This window comes from Castor canadensis, chromosome 15 (assembly GCF_047511655.1).
Source record: "Castor canadensis chromosome 15, mCasCan1.hap1v2, whole genome shotgun sequence".
NCBI classification, from domain to species: Eukaryota; Metazoa; Chordata; class Mammalia; order Rodentia; family Castoridae; genus Castor; species Castor canadensis.
In genome coordinates this window covers 51,334,935-51,345,667 of record NC_133400.1, presented here as the reverse complement: position 1 = coordinate 51,345,667, position 10,733 = coordinate 51,334,935, and the positions used below count along the sequence as shown (strand labels likewise).

The following is a 10,733-nucleotide window of genomic DNA, read 5'->3' as shown; positions in this document are numbered from 1 at the left end:
AACCATACTACTTCTGGACCACATGCCTTCCTCTTCCCTCATTTCTTATCCTTTCCCTCCCCTTGTACTCTCAAATTTCAGTTCCTCTTTTTATAATCCCCACTTCTATCAAAAAAAACCACACGTAGTAGCATTTCAAAACTCCAAAGACCTCTTTATTGCTCATTTCTTAATTCTATTACATTACTTCAATTTTATTTTTTAAAATATATCAGAATAGAGAAATCTTTATATTTTTATCTATATTATTTTATATACCTATCTATCTATATGTTTAAATATCTATGTCGATGTATATATGTGAAAATCGTTTGATACTTAAAGGGTACCAACAATAGCAGCTCTTACATTACATAGCCATAGTATTGAGAAATTTCCATTTCTCTTTCTCTCTCAATGAAAAACTGCACTTTTCCCAAAGAAGTGTATTTGGCTGCATGCTCGCGCTCTTGCTGAGCCTTCCTTTTCATGGCCTCACGCTCTGGCCGTTGCTCTTTTGTGATGGGGCTTGACATTACTGGCTCAGGAACATTGGGCTTTCTCCATGGAATTGGTTGCAGGCTGAAATCTTGCAGTAGAAATTGGGTTTGAGACTTAGGTGGTGGCTGGAACTTGGCCATAGTAGTGGAAACAGGCTGCCTCTGGAAAGAAGTGAAAGAAGATGTTTTGTAGGGTGCAGGTCTAGCAGCAGCAGACTGAGAGACATTAGGCTGGGTAGGCTTGGTCAAACCTGGTAGAGTTGCATTGAATGAAATTGGCCGAGCTGGTTTGGCAGGACTTATCAAAGATGTGTTGGCACTAGCTGGTTGACATGCATTGACTGCCAGAGATTGAGCTGAGTTAGGATGAGGGTAAGATCCAGTGGGCCTACGTGAGGCAAAAGCCTGTGGCCTCCGAGGAACAGGTCGAGGTTGAGGCTTGTCAGGATTCAGAAAAGGTAAAGGTATCAACTTGACCTTGCCAGGTGGAGGCAGCTCATACTGGGATGGAGAGGGGCATTCATTGCCAGCACTGCTATCTTCTTTCTGGGCTTTGACTTGAGTCTTCTTAGGACCTTTGCCCTCATGTGGGGTATCCAGCCGTGATTTGATAGCTGCAGAATACTGGGAGCCTTTGGTGGTGCTCAAATTTGCCAAAGCCCGACACGAGGATGACCCAATTTTCTTATCAGTCTTCTTCCCCAGTGCATGAAAAACCTGCACTGACTGCAGCATGTGCATACCTAGATAGGTGCGAGGCTTTTTAAATGTCTCCTGGCTAAGCTCGGGTTGATTTCTCTTCCTCTTCATCTTGGGAATCGTTTTCTCGTCTGACTTCACTTTATTCCTTGTCTGCTTATTCTCTTCAACTTTCTTGGAATTGTTTTGTGTGGTGTTTTTGGTCTTTTCTTGCCCAAGGCCTTTAGCCTTGCTGGCCCTACTGTATGCAGCTTTTGGAGGTTTGCAGGTAGAATGCTTGGTTGTGATTACAGTTGGGCTGTCACTGGATACAGCACTGCACACAATCATTTCTCTCTCCAAAAGACACTCTGGGTTGTGACGCTGAATTTTGTCCTTAGGAGCTCCATCGATAAGCTCAGAATCTCTATCCTTCTTCTTTCTGATATAGTCAGTGAGTTCCTTTACAATCCTTGACTTTTTCTGCCCCTGATTCACCTTGGCATCTCTCATGTCATTGGCTTTTATGGTTGTGGGAAATTTGGACTGGTGATGTTCTGCCAATGAGTTGAAAATAGGTGGGAGTTCAATATTCTCCACCAATGCAGCCATGTCCACAAAACCATTGCTACATTCAACCCTATTTTCAAGTGTCCCTTGGTTCTCAAAACTTAGGCTATTCTTGACCAAATTGGCATTTTCAGAATCAGGCTTCTCCTCTTGGTCTAAAGGTTTGATGCATTCCAGAAATTGATGAATGTCAGGGATTTCTAAAGGGAGTAGTGGAGAATCCCGATTGTCAATTGGGATATGGTAGGCCTCCACAGGCTTTGAAAGCTTTGTTTTTATTTCATTCAAATTCTCATGTTCTATTTGTTCCTGGTTAGGAGCTTGAGGCAATGCCAGGTTATTGGTAGAACTTTGGACGGCAGTTAGTACTGAAATGTCTCCAAGCTCAAGTGGTGGGTTATTCTCAAGTATTTGAGCATTTATGCTACCGCAGGATGTAAGGAAATCTGAAGTTTGTGGAAAACAAAATGCCTGGCTTGGAGGTTGCAATTCTACAGAAGTCTCTGTCCTCATGGAAGTTTCCATCACTGAAAAGAAATCAAGGAAGAAGTCAGTCCCTGGTAAGTGAGATACTCTTGTCCTGCACACCAACACAGCAACCATGCACCTGCCAACAGTGAGCAAGCCACTTTTATGGTTTTTCTTAAGACCCATGGACAGGACGCTGCATTAGGAAATAGGTCGTGACTGTTGGAGTTGCTGCTACTCCGTTAATGTCATTGGTTTTTGGTTTTCTTTGTGTTTCATAGGATTGATGTAAGTCAAATCAAAGTTTGGAAAGATGAAATGTATTAGGCTAGGGTGTGACTGTTAGTAGAGCACTTGTCACTGTACTCTTGGCCCTTGTTTCAATCAGAAACACCATGAAAAAATGAACAAAAAGTGTTTTACAACTTATTGTGTAAATAATAAAACACAACTAAAACACAACTTATTTGTGTTTTACAAATACTAGAAATACTCACAAATACTCTTTGTGAGTATAAAAATATGTTAAACCATGTAGTAAGAGAAAAAGCATTGTCATTTCTCATGAAATTTATAAACAAGGGCATATGTTGTGCTTACTCACTTTGGACTAGATCTTGAACCCAAAAAAATTAAAGAAAATTAAACCATTACTACAATGAAAGGTTTTGAAGTGTTTTCTAAATACACAAAAGCAAAAGATCTTGGAAGGGAATTAATTACTGCATGGAGGTTTTGCCAGGGTAGTGAAAAATGAAGCCTCATTCAGTGTGATTTAAGGGGACTTTTAAACACAACATGAATGACCATTATAGTGCTCTGCATTTTCACTTTTACTTTTTTACTTGCTTATTTGATTGTTTCTTTGTTTTTGGAAGTAGTGGGCATTGAACTCAGGACCTTACACTTGCTAGGCAGGTGCTGTACTAATTGATCCATGGCTCCAGCTCTTGACCTTATATCAAATCTGGAAATGGAGAGCACCGAGTAAGTGTAGTTGTTGAAATCTCAGGAGTTCAACTCTACCCATTTGTGGACTAACCACTACTCGTCTGCAGATCTGTCTCTCCCTTTGAATGCTAACCTTATTCCTTTTCCATTTTTGCTATTTGTACTCACCTTGAAAACTCATTTCTCTGTTGGGTTGAGCAGGCATAGAGTAGTAGATTCCAGAGGTTGAAACCGGTGTTAGGATGTTTGTAGGCTGAACTTTCTTTAGAACCATCACCATTTCTGGTTGACAGATAGAGGACCCACTCCCTCCGTATGAAACACAGCCATAAGATTGCAGGCAGAAGCCACCCTCTCCAGATAACGGAGGCCCCAATGTGTTTTGATTATAGTAATAGACATGACTTCCTTCCTGATAAGGAAGTGACATGCTATATGCTTGAGTGGGAATCTGAGATGGTGTTGCTTGAACAAAGTTGGCAGGTAATGATGGGGATAGGGGGACCACCTTATTGGCATCTGAAGCTTTATCATATTGGGTTGTTACAGTCATGGAAGAATTTGCTGTGTCCTGGTCAATAAGAGTCCCAGTGAAGTTTCCAGGTGAGGATGACTTCTTTTCTGTGCTTTGTGCAGTACCCCACTCAAAAATACCTGAATAGGAGGCAGCTGAAGTAGGTATCTGGCTCTGGCCAGTAACTTCAGACAACATAGTTGTGCTAGAATGTTGGTAAATGTAGGCACTACCCACGAGTGGCTGGAAAGAGGTGTTAGAGGCTGATGGCCGCAGCCATGCTGAAGTCATGGCTGGCCCAGAGACTCTGGAGAGGTTGCAGACACTTCCCACTATGGAAGAGGTATTGCTCACCACAGGACGAGTGAGCTGGGGAGAATTTGCAGTTCCAAGTAAAGATGTATTTTGGAAATTTTCTGTAGAAGGAAACAGGGTGATGGAAATTGATGAGATGGACAGACTTTCACTTTGAGGAGCAGTATTATCTTAAGGTTGTTGTAATTAGGAAGTCTTTAGTTCCAATACTCACTGAAACACCAGAAATCAAACAGTTTAAGATGGCTGTCACTGATGAAGTAGGTTGTTACAAACTTATAACTATGTCCTAGAATTGAAGCATTTTAAAACTAGAATATCCTTGGATCCTAAGTCAAAATAAATTCCTAATAGTTTTCAAAAAATATTTTTTGCAAAAAAAAAAAAAAAAAGCTATTTAAACTTTCTGAGCCTCAGGTTATTCATATGTAACATGCTTTCAATAATAATAATGGTAACTCATCCAAGAATAAAAGAGACATTTATATATGATTTGTATGGAGAATACATAGTGAGTTCTGCAAAGATAGACAAACTGCAAAGAATTAAAAAGAATAAATAGATGTTAATTAGATTTGAATACATAGCAAGCATAAAATAAAAATTTTAAAAAAGCATAGTAAATATAATAATAAAGGAAGTTCTGTTATCATATATATATAATATTATGAAAATGAATGTTATCTATTCTTTTTTAGTGAATACTATTAACTAAAACAAAACTGCTGTAGAAATGATTTTCAATTTGAAAAATAAGTTTTCGAGGCAGGGTTGAACAAAGTTACCTAAGCTGGCCTTGTACTTGGAATTCTCCCACCTCAGCCTTGGAATGCCTTGGATTTTAGGCACCTACCACCCCACCCAGCCTGATATTGAATGTCTTTCCGATGGGTACATGTAGACAGAGAAACTCTACCAGTAACAAGTGTGTAACAGACAGAACAATGCAGCAAATGTGAACACTGAAGTAGCCATATTTTGTCTAGACCAATATTTCAATACAAATTGGTATGAATCTTTGTACATCTGTAGTCCCAGCAATCAGGAATGCTGAGGTAGGAAGGTTACTTGAGTCCAAGTGTTTGAGGTCAGGTTGAGTCACATAGGAAGATGCCATTCCCACACCAATAAAAAAAACTAAACTAAACAAAATAAAGTTGTAAAAAGTGGAGAGTAAAGCAATAATTGTAAAGGAATTCCATTATTGTGTTCATTCACATATCTCTGAGTATACCCAACAAGTAAAAGATATCAATCCTAATAGGTATATATTTCAATTAATATAGCCATATTAAAAAACAGGAAAAATACTTTAAAATAATGCTGAAAGTTCTTAGATTTATACCCAAAATTTAGCTTATATTCACTTCAACTTTCAGTAACAGGTCACCCCAAAGCTTGAAAAAATTAACACTAGAATCCACCTAAAACAAAAAAAGTTGGGGGGGCTGATGTGAAAATTGAAGTGAGGCCCTTGAATGTGGTAAGCATATACTCTGTCCTTGAGCTATAACTCCAGTCCAAACAATTTTAAATGTTAAAAAAAACAAGAATTCACAAAATTATTTTAGATAAATGTGGAATTAGAGACGTGGGGATTGACCTTTCATTTTTAGAAAGGTCTTTCTTTTTATTCTTGTGTCTAAAACAGTGACTATTAATAACAATGTACTCTGTTTTAGGAAGAAAATTATTGGTGTGGAGGTACTCAAGTAGTACCAAAACAAAAAGAAGAAAATTATTATAAAATCAAAAGAAACTTTTACTTGAAACTTTATTTTTGACACGTTAGGATGCATCAATTTTTTTTGAATTCATGTAGTTTAATAATCCAGGATGAAATAAGACATTAAAAATTCTGTTACACCAGTCTTCTTTCTATATAAACTATTCTTACTATGCTTGTAGGAATAGTCAATCATAAAATATATTTCTAAAATATTCATATTCAAAACTGTCAATTGTCATCTATATCTAGAGTCATTAGAAAAAATGCAAACAACCAAATGTGACTTATCTGAGAAACTGCTTTTACTAGTGATACCCTGTTCTACCCTTAGTCATCTTCCTAATCAATTAATACAAGCGTTTTCTGAAAACAACTTCACTTTGCTTTTCTTTGAGTAGATTTTAAAACATGCACTGCTTTTGTGCATGTTTTAAAAAATCGATTGTGCTTGTCAACATTCTTTCTCAAATGATCTTTTTTCTCAACAATTTGTCCCTGCTTGACATTCTTATGTTTTCTCTTTCCTCATTTATATATTTTCTTCATTCCCTTCAGTTCCTGTCAGCCTATGCTTAATGTAAATAATCCCCAGCTTTTTTCTCTAGAAAATCTTTACTTCTGATAACCCACTCCTCTCCCTCTTCTCTCCTTATTCCTCTTTTCACCTACTTGAAACATAAAACTCCAAAACACATGGATATTACTTTTAGATCAGAGCTAAATTTGAAATACAAAAGTGGAATCTTAATGAAGGTAGACAGTTACAGGTGAAACATCTTGGTATATGAGGCTAGTTTTTAATACCACCTTGGTTTATCTGTTTTTGTTGAAACTAACACTCTGGAAATCTCTGATTTCACTATATGCATGCCCTTTAAGACTCAGTATTAGAAAACATAAGGAACAGAACATCAGCAGTCCTGTATCCTCATGTAGCAGATGAGGAACCATTTTGTGATAGAGTAAATAATGTCCCTAGTTACATACCTAGTAAATGTCAAAGCCACAAATGAAATCAGGTCTCCATATTTCTAGTTCAATGCTTTCCCCCCAGTATTCTAAGCTGCTTTGAGTCTACTACTAAATTTAGGGTTGGTGAGTTATTCTAATTTTTTTCATTATATATAAAAAAGTTTTTTTTTTTAAAGTTGTTGTTTTCCTTACCTGACATGATCACGGAAGAGTTAACATCAATTGCAGATACAAGAGATGCGGTAATACTAGAAGATGTCTGGGAAGAAGAAGATAAACAGCTCCTTTGTCCAGTATGAAGGACTGATCCAAATTTGTTTACAGATAACTCCATGGAAACCCCAAGATTCTACCGGATGGCAGTAGGTTTGGTGGGAGAATGATGTCATAAAGTAAGCAGATGGTGAAGTAGCCAATAGCGAGATCATATTCCCAACCCTAAAATGGGATTGGTTGGAGAGAATAACATAGGAGCTATAATAGCACCTAAATGGCTGAGCTCTGAGTAGGTGAAATCCTGAAAGACAGGTATGGCAGACCCTCCTTCCCCTGTTTCTTATGCATGTTAATTAATAAAGTTATTCATAATTTGTATATCATATTTCACATTTTAATGGATTGTATAACATGGTCACATACTGGATATCCATTTAATTCACTTGAGGAGGAATCAAAGTGACATTATTTTGTCGTTACTTTAATTTTTTTATTTTATCATTGTTACATTTACTCACAACGTTTGGGCCACCTCACCACACCCTCACCTCTGCTTCCAGGCAGAACCTGTTTGCCCCTCTTGTTCTGCGATTTAGAAGAGAAAACATAAGATATAATAAGAAATACACAGCATGTTTGTTAGTTTGAGGTAAGGATAGCTATACGGAGAGATTCCTAGCATTGCTTCCATGCACATATGTATTACAACCCACTTTGGTTCATCTATACCAGAACCCTTCATTGCTTCCCAGTCCCCTTACCATAGTGGCCTCTGCCAGTTTGAGATTACTATATTCATTCCTTTACAGTGAGTACATGAACTACATTCAAGTTTTACATTTCCTTCTCTTTCCTTATGCCTTCCATGTGCATTCTCTCCTTATTTTGTGATGCATGTCCAATAATGTTGCTGCATTTTCTTTAGGTCTATAATGTTGATATGAGGGAGGACATGTCATTTTTGGCCTTCTGACCCTGGCTAACTTTGCTTAAGGTGATGTTCTATAGTTCCATCCATTTACTTGTGAATGACAAATTTTCATTCTTCTTTGTGGCTGAATAAAATTCCTTGTGTATAAATACCATATTTTCTTAATCCATTTTTGGTAGTGGGCATCTTGTCTGTTTCTAATAGTTTGGCTATTGTGAATAGTACTGCAATAAACATGTGTTTGCAGGTGCCTCTGTAATAACCTGAGTTGCATTCCTTCAGGTTTATCCCTAGAAGTAGTATTGCTAGAACATATGTCAGATCTATGTTAGTTTTTTAAGGAGTCTACATATTGTTTTCTAAAGTGGTTGTATGAGCTTACATTCCCACCACCAATGTATGAGGGTTCCCTTTTCCCCGTGTCCTCACCAATATTTGTTATTGTTGATGTAGCTATTCTAACAGGGGGGAGGTGGAATCTTAGTGTGGTTTTGATTTGCATATCCTTTATGGCCAGGGATGGTGAGCATTTTTCATGTGTTTTTTGGTCATTTGGACTTCTTCCTAAAAAGCACTACTGTTCACTTCTTTATTGATTCATTGATTTTAGGAAAGTTTAGTTTTTGAACTCCCTGTGTATTCTGGTTATCAGTGCTTTGTCAGATGTATGGCTAGCAAATATTCTCTCCCACTCTGTGCATAGTCTCTTCAATTTAGACACCATTTCTTTTGATGTGCAGCAGAATTTTAATTCATGTAGTCTCATTTGACCATCCTTTCTCTTAGTTGCTGGGCCAATTGAGTTCTACTGAGGAAATCTTTGCCTATACCTATTGTTTCTAGAGAACTCCCTATTCTTTCCTGTAATAACTGAAAGGTTTTGGATCTGATATTAAGGTCCTTAATCAACTTTGAGATGATAATAATACAGGGTGATAGGCATGGATCTAGTTTCAGTTTTCTGCAGGAAGATAACCACTTTTTGTAACAACTTTCGTTGAAGAGGCTATCTTTTCTCTATTGGAATGTTTGGCACCTTTCTTGAAATTTAGTGAGCATAGCTGCTTGGATTTTTACCTGGATCCTCTATTCTGTTCCACTGGTCTCCATGTGTTTTTTGTGTTAGTACCATGTTGTTGTTACTGCTGTGGCTCTGTAGTATAGTTTGAAATCGGGTAATGTAATACCTCCAGTGTTGCTCTTTTTGCTCAGGATTGCCTTGGCTATTTGCAGTCTTTTGTGTTTCTGGAAGAGTTTTAGGGTAGATTTTTCAATCTCTGTGATGAGTGTCATTGGGATTTTTGTGAGAATTGTGTTGAGCATGTAGATTGCTATTGAAAGTAAAACGAAAAAAAATGTCACTTTGCAAATGATTAAGTCTCTTTAAGTCTTAATTAATCTATGGGTTGCACACACGTTTCTCTCACTTTCTTATTTGTACTTACCTTCAATTTCATGCTTTGAAGAAATCAAGTAGTGTTTGTTCCCTCTACATTTTGATAATTGTACCCTCCTGTGTTGTTACGGTTTTTTTGGTGGGATTGGGGTTGAACTCAGAGTTTCCAAATTGCAAAGCAGGTGGTGTACCATTTGAGTCACAACTCCAGTCCATTTTTCTCTGGTTGTTTTGGAGATGGGGTCTTGGGAACTATTTACTGGAGCTGTCCTCAAATCATGATCTCCCAATCTGAAACTCCCAAGTAGCTAAGATTAAAGAAGTGAGCCACCTTTGTCCAGCTCAATAAAATATTTTTAGCTCATTCATTTTCTGCAAATCAGTAGTTAGAGTAACTTTATCAGATTCAGGCTTGGATCACAAATTATTGTGTTTGTGCATTGTTATTTATTTATTTTTGGTCATACTGGGAAGTGAACTCAAGTGTTCAGACTATCTACACAAGCACTCTGCCACTTAAGACACAGTCCCATCCCTTTTTACTTTAGCAAGTTTTTTTACAGAGTGTCACATGACTTTTCCTCTGCAAGCCTCAGACCATGATCATTCTCCTTCACCCTCCTAACTAGCCTCTCAGCAAAGAGGAGGACCCACACTCACAAAATTCTGAACAATTATCAGAGAGCTGAGAACAACATTATGAAGAGGCTCAGTGCAGGACTCTTAAAAGAGAAGGGCATGTGAGGAGATTTAAATGGGTCACACTTAAGTTGGGGTGAGGGAGAGGGAGAGTTAGCTTAGTTAGTAGTAAAATTTTAAGATGGATTTTGCAGTGGGATCCCATGAACTCTGAGTCTAAATATTCAAGGCTGACATATCTTCTAAGTCTATTAATATTATTTTCTCTTGCTTTTTTGTTGTTTTCTTGGTGGCACTAAGGTTTGCACTCAGTGCTTCATCCTGCTATGTCAGGTGCTATTAATGTTTGATGTCACTATAACAGCCCGTGTTTTTTCCTCTTAAATAGTTAGGTAATGATTAAGATTAGTCTTTAGTCTTTCTTCACACTTTCCCCATCCTATGTAAGGTGGTTATGAAGCACATACATCTAAAAATGGTTTTAGCTTTTATTCTCTTATCTCTTCTGCAGAGTAGAAAAAGTTAGATGCTTTTTGAGGAATTGGGTATCTGGATGCCTGTAGTGTTAAGTGTCTAGGTGGCAGAGAGGGTGTGCCCCAGTCTCTGTTCTCTGAGGCTGCCCTGGGGAGAAGAGCCAATTGCTGTTAGCTGAGGCCTGGAAAGGGAGGCCAAGGGCTGGACAGCCTATTCTGCTCCAGCTAGGAGCCACTTCAGCCTGTAAGTTAACATTGGCTCCACATAGCCCTGGCCACTGCCACCCCTGTGTGTAAGGAGATGCCCAAGAATTGGCAGGATTTTGTGGTTGCCTGGGACCTGAAGATTCCAGCAAAACTGGGGGCGAGAGAGGACAGCCAGGCAGCCATTGTAGCCCAGCA

At 38.2% G+C, this 10,733-nt stretch overlaps 1 protein-coding gene across 1 annotated transcript; it reads right to left on the bottom strand.

Annotated features, from left to right (window-relative positions):
- Positions 1-344: 344 nt before the first annotated feature.
- Positions 345-7,010, bottom strand: LOC141417237 (uncharacterized protein C2orf78-like). The gene is made up of 3 exons (XM_074055401.1): positions 6,869-7,010; positions 3,315-4,076; positions 345-2,254 (listed from the first exon to the last, which is right to left on the bottom strand). The coding sequence occupies exons 1-3, from the start codon at positions 7,008-7,010 to the stop codon at positions 345-347; spliced, it is 2,814 nt and encodes a 937-aa protein (XP_073911502.1).
- Between the last annotated feature and the right edge of the window lie 3,723 nt (positions 7,011-10,733).

Excerpts from the sequence above, each read along its gene's own strand:
- LOC141417237 (XM_074055401.1), bottom strand. The coding sequence starts at position 7,010 with ATGGAGTTATCTGTAAACAAATTTGGATCAGTCCTTCATACTGGACAA. Across the intron at positions 4,077-6,868 it reads CTCTTCCGTGATCATGTCAG|AAAATTTCCAAAATACATCT; the intron begins GTAAGGAAAACA and ends TTCCTTCTACAG. Across the intron at positions 2,255-3,314 it reads CAGAGAAATGAGTTTTCAAG|TGATGGAAACTTCCATGAGG; the intron begins GTGAGTACAAAT and ends ATTTCTTTTCAG.